Source organism: Atheta coriaria, unplaced genomic scaffold, assembly GCF_025399875.1.
Source record: "Atheta coriaria isolate IRGN ID8LTWV9N9 unplaced genomic scaffold, Caltech_Dcor_3.1 hic_scaffold_3_pilon, whole genome shotgun sequence".
Taxonomy (NCBI): Eukaryota; Metazoa; Arthropoda; class Insecta; order Coleoptera; family Staphylinidae; genus Dalotia; species Dalotia coriaria.
The window spans coordinates 5318233-5338688 of record NW_027045445.1 but is presented as its reverse complement, the minus strand read 5'-3'; the positions used below and the strand labels follow the sequence as shown (position 1 = coordinate 5338688).

The 20456-nt window shown below is 37.2% G+C and overlaps 3 protein-coding genes across 3 annotated transcripts; 1 reads left to right on the top strand and 2 right to left on the bottom strand.

Annotated features, from left to right (window-relative positions):
- Positions 1-1064: 1064 nt before the first annotated feature.
- cdi (center divider) lies at positions 1065-16485 on the bottom strand. Its single transcript, XM_065317350.1, is given in 5 exon segments — positions 1065-2796; positions 2799-3199; positions 3258-3762; positions 3825-4145; positions 15423-16485. Coding segments are annotated over 5 exon segments (1941 nt in total). The 5' UTR covers positions 15681-16485; the 3' UTR covers positions 1065-2340.
- A 1300-nt stretch (positions 16486-17785) lies between these two features.
- mRpL55 (mitochondrial ribosomal protein L55) lies at positions 17786-18274 on the bottom strand. Its single transcript, XM_065317352.1, is given in 3 exon segments — positions 17786-17997; positions 18000-18021; positions 18083-18274. Coding segments are annotated over 3 exon segments (312 nt in total). The 5' UTR covers positions 18251-18274; the 3' UTR covers positions 17786-17875.
- Positions 18275-18855: 581 nt separating this feature from the next.
- Positions 18856-20146, top strand: LOC135803678 (regucalcin-like). The gene is given in 4 exon segments (XM_065317351.1): positions 18856-19021; positions 19079-19302; positions 19305-19403; positions 19406-20146. Coding segments are annotated over 4 exon segments (1008 nt in total). The 5' UTR covers positions 18856-18971; the 3' UTR covers positions 20041-20146.
- The last annotated feature ends 310 nt before the right edge of the window (positions 20147-20456 follow it).

The following is a 20456-nucleotide window of genomic DNA, read 5'->3' as shown; positions in this document are numbered from 1 at the left end:
TGTCAGGCGCCTCCGCCATATTTTAGATAATTATTTGCATGTTTTTTTATAAATTGAAAATGTTTAATTTTTATTGCTGATTGTGAAAGAGGACAATTATATGAATAAAATATTTTAATGTATTATTTTAATTAGACGTTTAGTTTAGAAGATATTCGCATAAATCTTTTGAATACAATTTTGTCAATAGGGCCTTAAATAAGGGTTGTAGTGAAAAACTTTACTAAAATAAATGATTTATAATGGCCTGTTTTATCATAATCCGAAGAAAAAATGTCAAAATTCCAACTTTTAAATTTATGCTATAAAAAACATAAACAGTGAAAAGATTTCGTCATAAAAAAGGCAAAATTTTTAATTTTTTTATGCATTCTTAAAAATAGGAATTTTTCAAATCTGATTTTGAATTCGGATAGCTAATGGATTTCTAATTTATTATTTCTAGACAATTTTCCAATAGCACTCACCGTTTAGGCCCTATTGGCAATAATTTTCTTTAATATTCTGCAATAAAAAAATTTCAATTTTTTTTGAGGTCGAAAACACTCGAAAAAGATTTCGTCATAAAAAAGGCAAAACTTTTCTCTTTTTTATGTTAGAAATTAAAAGTTGTAATTTTGAAACTCTGTTTGCGGATTATGACATCTTGTTGAATTCTGATTACTTTATTTAAGAACAATTTATAAATAAGTTCGACCCTGTTGTTCGACAAGTAATAATTTCATTAAAAAAAGTTCGACCCTGTCTTTCGGCATAAAATGTTTTTATTGACTATGTTGAGCGCCCTCTGCCGATCGAAACTAATATTAACGGTTTATTAACTACAATTTTAAAGGTGATTTTAGGGCACTTCCAGAGGAGTCCAGAGGGTCGGGAAGGTATCCAGCATATAGAGAAACTCTTAAACTATTATGTGACAATAAGATAGCTTAAATTGCTTTATTAGTTCCTGAAATATAGGGTGTTTTCCACGGCAACTTTTAGAAATTGAAAGAAAAGCCATTTTGAGCACTTCCGGAGGACTTAGACCTGCAAAGGTTACAAATACAATAAAACCAAAGTAATACTATGTAAAAATCTTTATTTTCTTGTCGTTCATCATTCATTAATGTTTCACTAATCAAGATATAAACATTTTGTCGCCCAATCTTGCACTCACATTTGCCCCATATACAGTTTCATTTCACAATTAAATAGAAATTTCCCTAGAGGTTCACAAGTTCGCCCTCTCGACAGTCATCAAAAACTCCATAACTCAATAGCGCACAACTAAAAATCACTTGCAATCTCGTGGCGAGCGGCGAGCAAATACGTAGCGGTGATACAATAACAAAAAACAGAAGGAAATATCGCCGTCGCGCGTAACTAAAAACTAATTATAAACGTAAAATTACTTAGAACTTATGTGAATAAATCTCTTTACAAATCAGTGCCGTGTGTCTCATATATTGCATCGCAAAAGATGAATAACCAATGAATAATACGCTGTAACAGAATCGCCGATTTCGAATTGCTTTTCATTTGTGTGTTTCTTTGGACGGTCGCTGACATTCCTGGCTAACAATGACTCCCCGATCAGAATATTATTCATTTCGTCATCCGATTTGCGCTAATACTTTTATAATTCATCTCTAAAGTACAAAATATATATATACTCGTATATAACACTCGCACACACTAGTATGAGTGCCTCGTGGCACCAGTAAAAATGTTTTCGTACACTGCACCATCTATGTATATGTACCCCTTCGTTACAAAACCATGAGTGAAGAGAAACAAACAGAAAGGAACTTATGTATAAGAAGGTACTCCAAACATTTGAATAAAACAAGCGAGCTAGATAAGGTTGTGTGTGTGTGTCCGATCGCTGCGTTTTGATTTCCAGATTAATTTACAGCGACCGGATCAGTCAAAAGATGATCAAGTGGATAACTAGTATATGAAAAACAAACCGTAATCGTAACCATAAACAAATTTAACAACATCGTTTGTAAATATATTCGTTTTTCACCGGTTTGATGCGTAATAGAAGATAGACGTTAATATAGTTAGGTTTAAATTGACTGTTTTTGCAGTGCTGATAAAATTCTGCCCTTGACATTCCAATAATTACTCTTTGTACACAGTCGATTCGTGTGTCACGACGAAATGCAGCTGCCCGAGACGACGCATAGGCCGTCAGCATCTTAAAAATATATAATATTAATCAATGTTTTGCAGGTAGTTCACAGGAAGTATCTCGTTCACGGCGAGCGGCGCACAGCGGCGCCATAGTGTGTGAATCGTGACTAGAAGATCAACAATCGATCAGCGCGGGAAGACTGGCCGGCTCAGTAGCAATCAGAGTTTCTTGTCGAACAGCGGCAGCTTGGATCGCACGGCACCCTCACATACCACCAGCCGCGAGCATTTATTCCGTTGTGGTAACAAATGCGCGCTGGCAATCGTTGTGGCCGTAGGCATATTCGGCGGTCTTTCCAGCGTTTTCCTTGCGCGGGGATTCTGATGGTGTTGTTTGGATGACCGCCGTTCAAAATAATCCACAATAGTAGAAATATTCGGCTGGAGATCCTGCGCTGCCCAATCGGACCCAGCCACGCTCGATATGTCCTCGCTACTGTCGGTATAAATCGAAGAAGCGCGCTTACAAAGCGCGTGGAGTTCCGCTGGTTCTAACTCATCTAAAGATCGCAGTGAGCTAACAGCCGTACCGCTATCCCACAACGAACTGGGCGATAAACATTCACCCACTGATGAATAAAACCCTGATTCGCTAGAACCACGTCGCCGGAGCACACCGGCTGTGGGGTTTCAGTCACACCACACTCCGAAAGATTTGTGGATGAACCGGTACGAAAAAGGTCCCTTGTACCAGATTTTTGATTATTACTACCACCACACCCCGAGGTTTTACGCGTTGGTGTCGGTGAACCAGGGAGGGAACGCGGGGAATCCGAAGGTGCCAGATCATTGTCCAGCGGCGGTTGGAGTTCACAACACGACGAGAAATTACCGAGAAACTTTTTCACACCGCGAAACTGCGCGAGCGCCGCGAAGGGATTCGTCGTACGTGGTTTGTAGTGCGGGTCCTGATGGCACATGGTAATCGCATGACGACGCGCCTTCTCGCTGGGCGATGAATGTGCTGTTGATAAACAAAATGTCGAAACATCTTCACTGAATGATCTTCGATGCGATACTAAAATTAAAACACAATAAATTTTATATTTTAATAATAATTTTTAATAAAATCTTACTTTTCCTATGTGTTGCATTGGGTTGCGCAGCTAAAGCAGGTAATTGCTCCACGCTCTTCGCCGCAGCACAACCAGGAAGCCGCATCGCCGGCGGCGCCTCATTCAGGATCCGCGTCAGCAATGGATCAATCTCAGCAAAGAGCGGCCGTTTGCGCGGTTCGATAAAACAGCACTTGAACGCCAGCTCAAGAAACTCGGGGATGACGGACGACTCGCACATCTCCAGAAAGGCGAGGTAATCCAGACCAAAATTATCCGTCCGTGGCAACTGGTCCGGATCGGCTTCAACGCGCGCAATCAGTTCACACAGCACAATTCCATAGCTAAAGACATCCGAACTCTCATCATAATAGTGTCCTTTTAGGCACTCGGGCGAAATCCAATACGGGGAGCCAACCGTGCATAATTTTACGGATGAAGTGGGATCGGGGATGCGTGCGGCAAGCCCAAAATCACCCACGACGGCTATCTTTTCATCACAGTCAAGGAGTTTGATTAGGACGTTCTAAAAACAAAATTTATATTAAAATTTTATTATATAAGGGTGAAAGAAAAGGTTACACTTACTTTACTTGTCAGGTCCCGATGGAAAACCCCTTTCGAGTGCAGGTAGGTCATGCCGCGAGCGATATCGCGCGCCAGCGACACCCTGGACGGTTGTGGCAGTTCCACGGAGCGATTCTGGATGAGTTGTTCCAATGACCCGCCATTGATGTATTCAGTAAGCGCATGCAGCTGCCCCTCATGGACACAGGCGCCCATGAAGACCAAAATGTTCGGATGCGAGAGCTTGTTCATCAGCTCCACTTCCTTCAGCATATTGCGCCGATTCGAACGCAGTAGATTCATCTTCAGCACCATCACTTGACCTGTCACACGATGCGTAACCTGAAACAACAAAATTATTTAATATATTCACTTGTTTTCGTGTTTTAAATAACTTATTTATATAATTTAGACATAAAACTACACATTACATAAGATGACATAAAACTTCCCAAATCGATACCCGCAATTATCTGCCCCGTTTATGGCCGCCATTAAATGTGAGACAAAATAAACAGTCAATGTTTTTTGACAATTTCTTTCATCATTTACGACAAAACAACAAGAATTGGCCGCCATCCAAAGCCTTTAACATTGTCAACAACATTCTTGATTTTATTCACAAAAAACTCATTTTACGTGCGAATACATGAATTACACTTGATACAATAGCAGCAAATGTAAAAATCTCATGTGACGATCAATCTCCATCGTAAATTGTATGTCACAATGCTGAAAAATTCTTGTCGTAAGGCCAAGATATGCGACGAAATGAATTAACGCGTTCGGCGGAGCGTAGACGCCGTGGAAAACATTTGCGAGCGTCAACAGAAAGATGATTCACACTTCTTTCAATAAAATCAAAAATAACGCAGTGAATGTGATCATCAATAACGTAATTTGCAATAATAATAATAAAAATTGTTTTATTCGCGATTATTAAAATATTTAATATTTTATTTTACAATTTTAAGTTTATTTTGTGTTTTCCACGAAATTTACGGTAAATTTTGCGAAAACAGTGATTCCGTGTTGTTGGGCAGGTGTATAAATAGCAAAGAGGTGCATGCGGCACTCGGCGACGTGCCAGAGAGGCGAAAGGTGAGGGAATGCGCGTCCAGGCGCGCACATATCGCCGCTCCTCGCATTGCGAAACGCGGTGACAAAATGCCGCAAACGCATTAGGGTAATAAACATGCACGAATGCATTTTATTGTCCCCCAGGCGGGCCAAAAACTCAACTCAAGCTCAAGACACCCACGTTTAAATTTATAAAATGTATGTTTTATTAATACAAATGATATCTAATCAAACTTTCTTCCACCGGAAATGCGTGTCTGTTGCTGCTATAAATAACTATAAATAAATTCATGCTGTAAGTATAAATAATTTGTTTGCAGACATGATTTAATTTAACATTTAAAAATTCAATCCAGTGCGTGTGTATGTACACCCTGAATAATTTATGGTTTCGATGGTCCGTCCTCTGTCCAGATGGCACAAAGCCTTGGACTTCTTTCGAGCTTTGAGTCACTTCGTCGCCTTGCGCATGCCATACTTACTTACGAGCGCGCGCATCTGCGATATACTCGTAATAATATGTGCATTGCGCGCATATGTTCAATGCGTGTCCGAATATGTGTGACACATGAATATAGTTATCAACATTCAAGTTGGTGACGGGCGCATTCGGCCATCCTCTGCAATCAGCGCGCTTGTAATTGCATTTTTATGGCAACAATCGGTGATTTTTATCATTATGGAAAATGAGTAATCGACACAATAGGGCCAAGTATACTCATTGCAATGACATTGTTGAAGTAATTCCACATTAATTACGTCTTAAAATGTTTTATTTTTCGCATAAATTTTTTTCGTGTAGAAGATTGCTTAATCATGCAAATTTAATAATCCACAATTATATTATAACCGCATACGTATTATTACATGATCCGCTGCAAGAAAAAGAGTTTGCGCAGCGCGTTACGACAAAACGGACGAAATGATTATGATAATTATAAACAATTATAGATTACTGCACTTTTGCACACTTGCCCAACACTTGTTATTAATTTTTACCCAATGAAATTAATCGAGTCTGCGTTCCGTAACGTAGAAATCTACAAAGTGTGTTAAAAACTAACAAAAAAACAAAAACTTTTTAAAAATTTCAAAGATGCGCAACACAAAATGCACACAATTTCTACAACTCCAACAACATAACACCGCTGCTCTCATATTTACGTAACTCCACCGTTTCCATTCTATTCCGTACAGGCAACAACGCAAAAAACCACACAAAAATAAAGTGTAATAAAAAGTCTACACCGACACATTCGCAATATTCGTAGATTAGCACATGTTGACTTGATAGTTTAATTCATCCATTCACATCAAACATTCATTCATTCGGAATTCCTCCTTCCTTTTACAACTATTCAACACTACAAAACGTTTATAACATTTTTTCTGTTCTCTCAATTCCATTTGCATTCTTGTTATGCCAATCTCAGGTATGAGTACCGTTTGTGTCTAGTCAAGTCAAAAAAAACCGTCTAACATGTGCCGTCAATTCAAACCGTTTTCGTTTCGCAAAACAAACAAGGAAGGCAAATTACATTTGAGCGGCTCCCGCCGCAGTTCATTATAGCGTAAACGCGCAGTAATAAAACACGAAAAAAGTAAAACGCGCAACTTTCCCAGATTAATAAAAAACGCAGCGCCGTAGCAACAACAACATGTAAATCGAAACGATTATTAATGACAATGAAATTTATTCGCGTTTACAAACAAACGTAACGTAACGTCGAAATTCCTCACCGAAGAAACCACTTTCTTTTAGTAAATAGTGAATACTCGTAGTTTTATTTAATTATATGGAAAATAACAATTTATACAACAAAAACACGTTGGAAAAAAATAAAGCAGTTTCATTTACGTTTTAAATTGCGTATTGTAATTTTAACGAAAAAAAGAAGCCGTTAACTATCTCCGTTGGCAGGCAAATGTTGATTTTTGTGCTTTATTGCAATTATAATCGCATAATGGCATGGTTATACAAAGTGTTACGGTTACCAGCTGATAATTGACTTAACGGCTGATTGGTCTTGTTTGCTAACTGTCGATACAGCTTGCATTTCTTTTTTAGCGCAGGTATCGAATGTTGTTCACAAATACTAATATGATTATTCGTAATTGAAGCAAAGTACGTACATTTTAATTACCTGTTTGCTAGCTGTTAATTATTACGTAAATTATAATTGCCAATTCGATAAAAACTCAATTATTATTACCCGACGTGTTTGCAATCGGGCAATCAGTGCTAAAAATAAAATTCGCGCGTCGCAGAAATAATTGCAGACGAAATTAAATTTTAAATTAAACTGCATTGTCATCGCGTCTCACGTTTATACCAAGGAGAGACAATTTTAATTTATGATTCTCTTGATTACTAGCGTTTGCACGTGCAAAATCACAGAATTGTCTCACCTAGAAATAATAAACACGTAAATAAAACACAAGCATATTTGTGCTATTGTTATATTACATGTCAAAAATGGAACGTTGGTCGAGCGTCGCGTAATAAATTTCGCTTTTCGCATAGAATTTGGTACCAAGGTTTCGTTTGCCAGAGAATTCCTGCATTTTACGCCCATCTGCGTGAAAAATTAACTCTGCGCAAAATTTTATGATTCAACAGGCAACCAATAACACAAAACATAAAATAAGCACTTAAACTACATAAGTGTCTCACGTGCGGTTAGTTACCTACAATAAAAATTAAGTTATTTTAATAACATTTCAATTTTTCTCAGAACAATAAAGAGGTTTGTTTCGAAATACTTGATAATCAATTAATTAACTTAGAAGATTTCCCATGTTCTTACTTATTTGGAGGATAGCGGTAAAAGTGATTTGTGTTCAGGGCACCGTATGAGATGACGGTACAAATGGCTCGTGTTCGAGGCACCGCACAAGAGCAGCAGTAGAAGTGACTCAACTCAGCGCACCGTATGAGGCTAGCGGTAGAAGTGACTCCCATTCAGGGCACCGTACAAGGGTAGCGGTAGAAGTGACTCGTATTCAGAGCACCGTACAAGGATACCGGTAGAAGTGACTCGTATTCAGGGCACCGTACAAGGTTAGCGGTAGAAGTGACTCGTGTTCAGGGCACCGTATGAAGTTAGCGGTAGAAGTGACTTGATTCAGGGCACCGTACGAGGGCAGCGGTAGAAGTGACTCGTGTTCAGGGCACCATGCAAGGGCAGCGGTAGAAGTGACTCGTGTTCAGGGCAACGTACGTGGATGATTGAATAACTGACTCCCATTTGCCCATTTTTTCTTATGAATTAAAATTTCATCTCACAGATTTCCGTTTTAACTAGCCTATCTTATAGAAAATAGTCCGCAGATTAAAACCCCGCGATCAGATCTTAAATATCTCTTTTAGTTTACGAGATATTCGCGATTGAAAAAAATCGTCAAAAATTGCAAAATGTCACTTTTTAGCACTTTTAGTCGCGTTTTTCGACCTTTTACTGTAGGAAATATAATTATTTTATATTTTTATCTGATAGAGAATTTTCCAATCTTTCATAATCAATAATTCGTTGGTAGCTATCGCTTTTAGTTTAAGAGATATTAATTATCAAAAATCGTCGAAAAAAAGTATCAAGCACCCCCCCTTGGCAATTTTTTTCTTAAGGATGAAAATTTCATCTCTCAGATTTCCGTTTTAACTAGCCTATCTTATAGAAAATAGTCCGCAGATTAAAACCCCGCGATCAGGTCTTAAATACCTCTTTTAGTTTACGAGATATTCGCGATTGAAAAAAATCGTCAAAAATTGCAAAATGTCACTTTTTAGCACTTTTAGTCGCGTTTTTCGACCTTTTACTGTAGGAAATATAATTATTTTATATTTTTATCAGATAGAGAATTTCCCAATCTTTCATAATCAATAATTCGTTGGTAGCTAACGCTTTTAGTTTAAGAGATATTAATTATCAAAAATCGTCGAAAAAAAGTATCAAGCACCCCCCCTTGGCAATTTTTTTCTTAAGGATGAAAATTTCATCTCTCAGATTTCCGTTTTAACTAGCCTATCTTATAGAAAATAGTCCGCAGATTAAAACCCCGCGATCAGATCTTAAATATCTCTTTTAGTTTACGAGATATTCGCGATTGAAAAAAATCGTCAAAAATTGCAAAATGTCACTTTTTAGCACTTTCAGTCGCATTTTTCGACCTTTTACTGTAGGAAATATAATTATTTTATATTTTTATCTGATAGAGAATTTTCTAATCTTTCATAATCAATAATTCGTTGGTAGCTATCGTTTTTAGTTTAAGAGATATTAATTATCAAAAATCGTCGAAAAAAAGTATCAAGCACCCCCCCTTGGCAATTTTTTTCTTAAGGATGAAAATTTCATCTCACAGATTTCCGCTTTAACTAGCCTATCTTATAGAGAATAGTCCGTAAAATAGTCTCTGCGATTTGTACCTATTTATCTCTTTTAGTTTACGAGATATTCGCGCAAACATCTTTATCTGATATTTTCCAGATTTTCATTTCTCATTACCTATAATTTACCACAATATAAAACATGCACTTGAACAACATTAGCAGGTAAAGTATAATAATATTAATTGAAATTTTGAACAAACGCCGAGTAAAAGTAGGGAAAACTTTGAAAAATTGCCAATGCCAAGCGAGTGCAACCAACCGCTCGCCCTCCAGCATGCATGCACAATCGTAAGTTTCGATTTTTCGGCCGCGGTCTAGATACCAAATGGAATTAGAAACGTGCGACGCGGCACGGGCGCGATTAAATGACCAAGCCGACATCAAACACATGTCACTCCAAGAGGCACATATAATTAAACCAACCATCTTGCAATCATACGACATAATTTAAAATAACGCATATAAACATTAAAACTTTGAATAAACACACAAAAAAACATACTCATACTTGTATGTAAAGTATGTTAAATAACGTTACTTCTTTTTCCATTAAGTGAAAATTCTCGTAAAATAAAACGATGCGTAGAGTATAATCTCGGGCGCACACGTCGCTCGAACACATGTTCGATTTCTACATCTCGAGATGTGTGTGCACCTTTATTTTGGAACATCGAATAACGCTATTTTCGGGGCGGCGTAGGCGGTGCGCCACACACTTACGCACGTACGCCACTAAGCAACCTCTTTAATAAACCGAAAATGCATCATTTCAAAATATTCAATTACAACTATAAAATATGAATGAATATTAAAATGAAATTTAAATAAAACACACTGTATGTTTGGCACTGGCGATAAATCACATTTACGACGCGCAAAGTTTCTAATTATTTCCAATTAAAACACTTTAAAATGCAATTTATGCGCAGGCAAAACGCGCATGGATAAATCACAGGAAGCCATCGAGAGATCGGACGCGTTTACGCCGATTTTGCGATTACAATTAAAACTAATTACGCCAAATCATATTTCCTTTCTAGGCGCAACATTAAACTAGTTGCGCGCAATTTCGTGTTCGCGTTTCTTTGGAATACCAACTACCACCAACGAGTACTGGGAGTGCAAGCAGCGTGACGAAAAATTTAATTAAGACACGCGGAAGAAAAACGCGACGACAGGAAAACCGCAAAGTATTTTTATTATCCACCAAGAGATTTATGAGAATGAAAAATTTTGATTATAAAAAATGAGATAAAACCTAAAAGATGATTCAAATTAGAGAAATTATTAACGTTATGGCAAGCGGAGCGACGAGTTAATTACACGCTGATATCTGGTCGCGATATGCAAAATGCAAACAAGTGAAATGTATAACCGTATTCGCCAGTTTCTACTATTTCGATTTTGGAACTAATTAAACTTTCAAATTAAGAAATATGGAATACAAATTACACATTAACAATTCGTAATTTGTTCAAACTAACGCCGAAAACAAAACGTTTTATACCCGGCGCCAACATTTGCTTTAAATTTATATTTTTATTTTTCGTTTGATGTTGAAAGCGTTCTTGATGCCTTCGGTATAAATCCACACGCGCATCCATCGCATAAATTTGCGTTAAAACGTTTAAAATGTCTTACGAAAACAATGAATTCGCCAAGAATGTGAGCGTCGATTAACGAAACAAAAAATACAGTGTTCACATGCATTAATGCGTCGGCGTCATTCGAGACAATCGATGAAAGTGAAATCGGAGTAATTAATTACGAGCACCTTTGATGAATTGGACGCGTTAATAACAACACTTTTGCGTTCGAAAAATTCGTTTGCGTTGATTTCATAAATATACAAGTATATACAAGAGAATAAAAGCGAAATTTATTCCCATCGAAATCTACATTCAAACAAAAATTTAAAAAGTGATTTTTGTATTTAATTAAAGAAAAATACTGCAAATTCACTTAAACTCATTCAAACAAATAGATAATGATAAATTATCACTTGATAACAATAGAATGCTCATTCAAAACACAATTCCCTGATTATTATCACTAAAATATCACTTTTTAACAAAGGTTTCAAAAAATCTATAGAATTTATTACACCTGAATGTTGATTTTTATTGTTATCAATCTGGTATTGATGAGATTCAATGAGAGATTGAAGCAAAAGTGTGAAATAAAGCGCGTAACGTGAAGTGTATCATGTGAAGAGCGCAAATAATCGCAATCACTTTACGTAACCACCACGCATTGCTAAATAATTAGCGTTTGCTGTTTAGCGCGACAACAACGCAAATGACTTTATCAAGGATGAGCGATTACGTACACATGTTACCTTACAATAACTTAACATTATTTAAACTTTTAAAAATACCGACAATTATATTTAATGCGTATTTTTAAAGCCAACTAAAAACTCTAAACATTTCTTTTCGTTTTTTCGCATCTACTTCAAGATATTTTTTGTAATAAAAATTTGTTTCTTTCTTAATTAAACAAACATGGCATACAAATCTTTCGGAAAAGATTGGTTATTAAACTCATTACTGGCATTACGCTATACGTACTCGTAGCATTGTGCGATATGTCTTCCTCGAAAGAATTCCAGCCGATTATCCTCGCTGCGCATGAAATTTTCAACAACAGCAGCAACACGAAAAAAAAACACAATCATAATTAGCTGTCGATGCGCAAGAGCTCGCACCACAAAGCGCGCCCGGTACCAGTTAACGCTATTATCTTAATTAGTCAAGGTAATTGCACCGGCGCATCATATCGTTAAGTTGGAGTCGCGCGCGCCTAGCTGTACATCTCGCACTGGTTTAATTATAATATCACAATATCGTAATAATAATGCCAGGTATTCTTCACTAGGCAAACAAATTCAAGTTGGATTACAATTCCAGTTATATTCAACAAAACAAAACAAAACCGAAATTTGTAAAAAAAAAAAGTACTTAAGTACTTAAAAGTAGCAAATTCTACCCCCACCCTTTTCATGAATTATTGTGTTTTACTAAAGTTTCGTTTTTTTTTTCTCTTTTTCTAAGTTTTTACACCATTATTATTTCCAATCTTTGTTAAACTGATCATTTTACAACTTAATACCTCTGGAATGCATACATTGATCAATCTACGAGTATATCCAATTGATTCCGTTTTATTCGCAGTGTTTTGTTAACTGGCATTTACAGCTCTGGTCATTCGCACACCGTTCATCTTAGCACCTCGCGTCAATAGCCAATATGCACCGGCGTAACTGGTCTAAGTAACTGTGCCAACAATGAGCGATGAAAATTCTCGAATCGCTAATAATTGAGTGGCTGGTAACCGATCGGAACAGGTGGAGGCTGACTGCGGCCAATTCAAATAAGCCGCCGCCAGCGATACAGTTGTGTACCGAGCGAATATTTATACAAAATTTCGAATTGCGGCGCGCGCGCGCGCTCAATTGTCCGATTGATGAGGCGTCGCTGACAGGTGCTATCGAGCGTAGAAAATTAGAAATTTTCAATCGCACAACGGAGCCAATTGGCGCGATTATATGCAGGGGTCGGCAACCCCGCATTTTCTGTCACACCTCACTTGATTATGTTGACGCTTATTATGAATCTAGGTGTATAATTGCCAGATAAGATAAGATCTCACTTTAGATGAGTGCAATTTCCGTAGGTTGGTAATAGAGTGTTTATTGCATTCAGGTATTATATCTGGAAAATTTTTGATTGAAAAAGAGAAGAAAAAACGCGAAAAACTGAATTTTTAAAATCTGTTTATGAAGAAGAGATGGGGGTAGGACTTGAACCTACTATTTCAAGTAAAGAGTGGGGGTATGACTAAATTCCAGAGGCATCAAGTCAGAAAATGACAATTTTTTCGAAAATCAAAGACAATAATGATGCAAAAATTTTGAAAAACAGCAAAATAAACGCTAAACTTTAGAAACTATAACTCAAACTTAGAAATGAATGATTTATAACTGAAAAACCTTAGCAAAACATAATAATTCATGCAAAACGTTGCAAATTAATACAATTTCCACTAAAATTAGCACATCACGTGATGAGAAACCTAAAAACTATAACTTTAAGCTTATACTTAGCTCATATTCGCGAAAATTGGCCTGATAACGCCACTACTCTTTGCTCTATACAATCGACTTTATCTGCAACTTGTTGATTTGTAAATTCTAAGAATTCCAAACTATCCTAAATAATCAGCTATCACTAAATTAATATTTCAACAATTCCAATACTTGCTGTGTCAATTAACCAATTAAAACCTAATTATAATTAAACTTTGAAACCACTCGAATTGAATGTCACACGTACAAAAACAATAATTAATTCCGTAATTCATCATAATTAAGACGCATCAGACACACGTCAACTTACTTCTACCAAAATCTCAACTTCCTACCGCTCAAAATCTTAATTAACACCTGCAAAATTCCACCGGCATCCAAATCAAAACCAGTGTGTGCGCACAACAGCAATTAATGAATAATTAAATCAACTTGGCACAAAACACCAAACGCCATATCAAATGCGACGAAATGGGCAAAGACGCACAGGATTGAAGCCGAAGAAGAAGCAGCGCCGAGCTCGGCCTAATTTTGTCTCGCGTCTCATCAACCTGACGATTACGCGCCGCGCTTAATTAGACTGGTGTATAGCGCATATGCTTGCTCGGACGGCGCATGCAATAAGCGGGAACGAGTCTCACGAGTGTGATTTTCTAGATATGAGTATTTTCGTCGGTACGAGTACTCTGCATGATCGCCGAGTAGAGGTATAAAGTGGGTATACATTGTAAAAAGCGTGAAATTAAATGGTTCGCGGTCTTAGAATTCAAATTTTCGCAATTCAAATCTTCACACGGTTAAAATGTGTTATTATCCGTTGTAAAAACTTTGACTTATAAAATCTTAAAGAATAAATCATTACCTGAGGTCAATTACTTGAAAAATTCTTCGAAATATTATGTAAATTGAGTTTAAACTAACAAAATTCAAGAAAAAACGCAATAAAAACCTGTTGAATATATTTTTATGAAAACTAGGAATTCCTTCCTGACTTACCGAATTTTTAATAATTTCTCGCCATAATGTTGTAGTGTAAAGGGCCCTTTACATAAAAATACGGCATTCATTCCTTTAAACTGCCTAGAAAGGTCCTAAATTGCTACTTTTCTAAAATTTTCAAAACTTAGCGTGGAAAACGCTTTTCTTCCAGCTATTACCCACATAACTAACCACGTGCCAGCGCACTTTCCCCCCACCACTTTTTGCGGGTACTCCCCAGGTATAAAAGGCAACACGCAGGGCGCAACGTGCTCAGTTGTGCCTGAGTCCTCCAGCAGTACAGTCGCAGCCCTATAGGTTCCTCTCCAACTACCCTAACGCCCTCTATTGCTATTTTTAAAACCAAATTTTAAATCTTTTTAAACAAATACATTCCTAACACATAACGTAAGGTAATAAACTGATAACAAGATAGCATAACCACATCACGTGCGTTATTCTCATGACAAATGACAAATAATTTAATTAACTCAGCGAATTTCACCGCTAAAACGATAAAACCAGATTAAGCTTTATTACGCGGCAATATATTTCACCTCCATCCTCTAATAGTCTAATATGTATAGTAAATTTTGTGTCAAGTACAACATTATTATACATACCTTCCAAAACGTCTAAAAATGCAAACACAGGCACATTTTTGGCCCGATTTCTCGCACGCATTTTACACAAGTACATAAATGGAATACAGAGCAGCATGTGCGCCTTCATTAGAGACATAAACAGCCGAGAGAATTCAAAGTCAAGCAAAGCCACAGCCACACATAATTAACATAAATAAAAGCTACAACCGGCCGGCCGGCAACGGCCGCGAACGTGACGCATGACACATTCGATTGTAAATAAATAAATAAACGAATCGCCACCACAATACGCGCCGTACAAGTAATAATCATAATCGTAACATTGACCTTAAACGAAATCTGTTTACATTCCGGCCCCATACTCATCACACAATCACAGAATGTGAATTTAAATCAATTTACAAACACCTGTATCATAAATTTTATGATTTTAAGTGTTTTTAATTGATAAAAAATGAAATAAATTAATAATATCTTACCTTAAAGACTTCAGAGAAAAACCCCGAACCAATCTTCTCCTTGTGGAAGTCATCGATGCGATGCAGCGACGCCACGGCGTGTTTGAGCGCCTGACAACTCGACCCGGTCTTCAAGCGATCCGAGCGTGCCCTTGGCGGCTCGCTGAGCTCGTTGTTCGGACAGAACTGCTTGTCGTAGTTGCCGTCCGTGGGGTCGCACGGTGTGTCGTACATGCACACCATCTTCGGCGCGCACTCGCGCCCCCCATTCGAGTGCATCTCTTCTTGTGTATTACGTGTTGTTAACCAACTTCGCGCACAGCCATATGCAGCAGCATCGATTGTGACCTATGGCGAAGGCAACCGTTGGCAAGTTGCACATGCTTCGCTGCTCCACGCTACGCTAGTTTATCTTCCTTTTTGAATATTGATGATGAGTGTGTACTTAACCTCTTGGAAAAGTCATCGGAATGATGTTGACACTTTCCATTTGTGTGCATTCACTGATGGTTTGTTTCACTGGATCGTTTCTACTTGTTTAAAGTGAACCAAGGGGTTGTTTTACAATTAGAATTTGATGATGACATTCATTTTGATGTTTTCCTAGCGATGGCGGGGATTTCCCAATTGGTTTCCGGGGTTTTCTCACTAGAAATGTCACCAGATACCACCAGATAAACACGATTCGTGTTTGTTTTTGTTGATTGTTGATTATTCAGCTGGGAGAGTTGAATGTTTGGTATCCGGATGATTTTTTCGGACGAGGACGGTTCGTGCCTGCGAGATATTGTGGTTGTATGGTTGTGTGGTTGGAAAATCAGAAACTAAACGAAATGTTCGCACTCACTGCACGGCGTTCGGCGGCGATTTGCAGCGGTGTACGATGCACCTTCGTAATTGGAGATCGCGCGCGCGACTGTAAATAAAACTCCGTTTCGATTCCGCACACGGGCGACGCGGCGACACGCCAGAAGCTTTCACTCCGCAGCGCACTCACGAATTTCACGATGATGCAGCCACAAGCATGAAGTGCGGTGAAGTGTTCGTGTCGGTGGCGCCGCGAACAATGGCTACGCGAAGCAAATGTCTACTGCAGTGTATTGTTTACCACGCATGCGCACTACAATTCCATCTCTTTTAAACAATAAATAACGCAAATTTAACAACAAATACCTCGTAATAAAACTAAACCAACAAAATACTTTAACATTAAAAGTATAAATCTATATAAATAAACACGAATAAACTTTAAATTTAATATTTTTATCTTTAAAAATATTTGTGTGATGATAGGCAACCAATATAACACCCCAAGTAACTCATGTGACTTCCATTCCGTTGTAACATGTTAAACAATTAATTTGCATACAAAGCAGGCAATAAATCCGTAAATTTCTACTCTTTTCTAATTTACGTTTTATTAGATTATCTATTCGCATTATGCGAACAATTAAATTTAATAACACACTCGCCGTATTGTTATAAAACGTTCCATTTAATTCGTATTTTATTCAATGCGCACAAAACTTTCAAATCAATTAAAACTTGTGAAGCACGTCGGATCTGCGACGCGTTGCGTAAGTGCGCGCGTTTTTTTCTCACAACCACTCATTTCTCACATAAATTCGCCCACAATACGCGGCAAATTCACATTCGTCATAATATTTACGCATTTACCTAATATGGCGGCAATAAGAATGAATTTGACAGCGGATAAATATGGCGGAAGTACGCTCACCGTAATTAATCGTTTCCACTGTTGTTTCCTGTCGCACTTCGAGCGCGCGAACTAATTAATTGAATAATTGTCGAGTGTGTAATTGATTTTAAGGTCGTTGTCGTTCAAAACGTGTTTTTCGTGCGCCTGTGCAAAGTATTCAACATTTTTTGCTTTAAATTTAAGTAATTATCGGTTATTAATCATTATAAGTTTGGTTATGTAAAAGTTTATGAACTAATTTAAATTATTACCTTGTTGTCTCGTCATCGACGCTTCTCTTTTGTTTTTGTGTGGTTGTTGTTGGTATTCACGCGTTTTTGGTTGTTTTACGCGCGCGTTTGGCACTTTCATTATGCTAATTGACGATTAATTGTTTGTATACATAATGGCTATCGCGCATTCAATGCAAATCAGACATTCCGCTCGATTATGCAGCGATAGATGCAAATTCGTAGGCGTTTAACGCATTTGTTCGCCTGCGTTCATTAACAGTTGTGGAAAGAAAGTTTGTGAAGCGCGTTTCCTTCTCCGGATTTTTTCTTTCACCATAACGGGCAGAAAACACAACCGGCAGAAGCGCCAGTGCTTGTGTAATTAACTATGTGTGAAAATTTCACTTTTCTTTTATTTTTATTTTTAGTCTAAAGTAAATGAAAATCGAAAATACTGGATTTTTTATATGCATAATTGTTATGCACAGGTGTATATTGAGTTGCCTACATTACAAATAAACTAACAATGACTAAGAAATAAATCATTTCTTTTTTAAATATTTTAGATACTTTTTAGAGTCATAATTATCTTCAATATCATCGACTATTTTCACCTTTTGCTTGGGTTTCCTTGCTTCAAGTCTTGCCTTTCTTTCTGCTTCGAAAGTAACCAAATGTTTATTGGCAACTAAAAATTAAGATATTTAACATTTCTCTTCAATTAAATCAAAAAAATATTAAAGATTTACCTTTATAATTTGTCTGGGCTCATGATAACGAATATTAACAGTTGAACCATCAGGTTTAACCACAACAGTTGGATAAGTTCGCAGATAGAATGTTCTATGAGGTCTTGTAATCGCAGCGGACAAAGAATTTAGATAACGACATTGCTGAAGTGTTTGCAACACCACCATTTTGATTACTAACTCAAAAACACTCTATAATAACTTATAATTTACTCATAAAACTTAATTTACAAAGCGTTTCAGAGCACTATCCACAGTAAAAATGTTAGGTTATAAGAGTATGTATGAAATGTCCTTGAATTTTTGAATTTTGACATTTGTAAACTTTCGAAAGTTGAAAAAGTAGATTAAAATTTAATTTGGATAAGTGCTACGCGCAGAAATCTGTAGTAACGTTAAAAATATGATTTTGCAATGCATCCACGCAAAACTCACATTTAATCGATCACAACCATTGCAACATTTCAATTATTATGATTAATAATTATTGCAATTGCAAAATGGCGTCGATTAAGAACCATTTAAAAGAAATTCATTTAAATTAAACGATTTTTGCACAATAAAACTTATCAAAAACTAAGTAAATCATAAACTCTTGACATTGAAAGCTTAACAACGCATAAAACTACGTAGAATAATAAATATCAAACATAAAACAAAACAGCATAATTAATAATTGTTACGAGGCGCATGATAAGCATAACTGAGTGCTAAACCTGTACAAGTTGCGCAAGATACTCTTATTGTTGAACCGTTAAGTTCACCTTGGGTGAATCCCACCTTTTACACTCAACTATATAGCGAATAACTCAATAACACCGCCGAGTTGAGTTGCAAACGCATCGCATTTCTACTCTACTCATCGCAACATTCACAACTTGCACACGAAATGATTCATTTCACTTTGTTAGTGTTCTTTGTGTCTGTATTTATACATTGGTGAGTAAATTCATAATAAAAACTCATTAAAACTGTCAAAAACATTTTTTGTTCTAGTGCGCAGCCGCAAACATGCAAAACCGATTATCCTAGTTTCGGACCATCAATTCATCAACTTACTGAACCCGTACTGCATGGTGAAGGGCCCACATGGGACCCACGCACGAATAAATTGTATTTCGTTGATATACAAAACGGAAAAGTGTTTAGTTATGATCCGGACACAGGCCGGACATTTTTCATCACTCTAGATGGCACAGTGACGCCATTTGTCCAATCAAAACCCGCCCGGATCAATTCTACGTCGGTGTTAATCTCACCTTAATGAAAATCACCTGGGATGGTGAACATGAAGTCACAGCACAGGAAAAACTCACCACAGTGTCAAAAATTTCCCTACGAGTCGTTTCAATGATGGGAAAGCCGACAGTCGAGGTCGGTTGTGGTTTGGAACCATGGGATATGAAGATTCTAGCGGTGTAGCACCAAATGCTGGCTCTTTATACTTCATAACTCCTGAAAATCTTGCTGATCCACTGAAAATCATAACTCCTGTTAATGTCAGTAATGGTTTAGCCTGGAATAGAGCAAATGACAAGTTTTTCTACATCGATACACCTACTTACAACATAGTCCAGTATGATTATGATGATCCTACTGGTAAGATTACAAATCCAAAGGTTGTGATTAATATGCAGGACGCCATGTTGGGTGCAGATGCGTTACCCGATGGTATGACAATTGATGTGGATGATAATCTTTGGGTGGCGTTGCATGGTGCCGGCGCTGTTTTGCATGTAAATTCGACAGATGGTAGTATTATACGGCGGGTGGCTATGCCGGCGCAATATGTGACGAGTTGTATGTGGGGCGGTAAAGATTTGGATATTTTGTTTGTTACTACGTCTAGAGTTAAGTTGAATGATGTACAGAGGTTGCAGCAACCCGCAACGGGGAGTTTGTTTGCTGTTGAAGGGTTGGGGACACGTGGTTTGCCTGTTTATGGAGGCGATATTTAGAATTTAACAAATTGTTTGTGAATAAGAAAAGTTTTGTCAGTGTGGTGACATTGAAATGACCTTGAATGAGAAATCGCAAGTTATGAAATAAAATGAGTGGAAACAAGTTTTCTGGTTGATTGTATGCAATTATCCGATTATAAACGGATGTTTTGATTTGTTTTAAAGCGTTTTAAACGTTTGAAGAAAAATTTTAACTTTTAGATTGAAATCTGTGCATGTTTTGTTTCAGAATATGCAGGTGTATATTCGGTTGCCTAATATCTGCATCTCTAATATATTAACCATGACTAACCTAAAAAGTACCATCACACTGTATTATCACACTGTATCACTTCAAAAAATCTAATTGTATTTTAAATACTTTTATAAATTCATAATTGCCTTCAATATCAAGTTTCGCGAGCGAAGCCAAG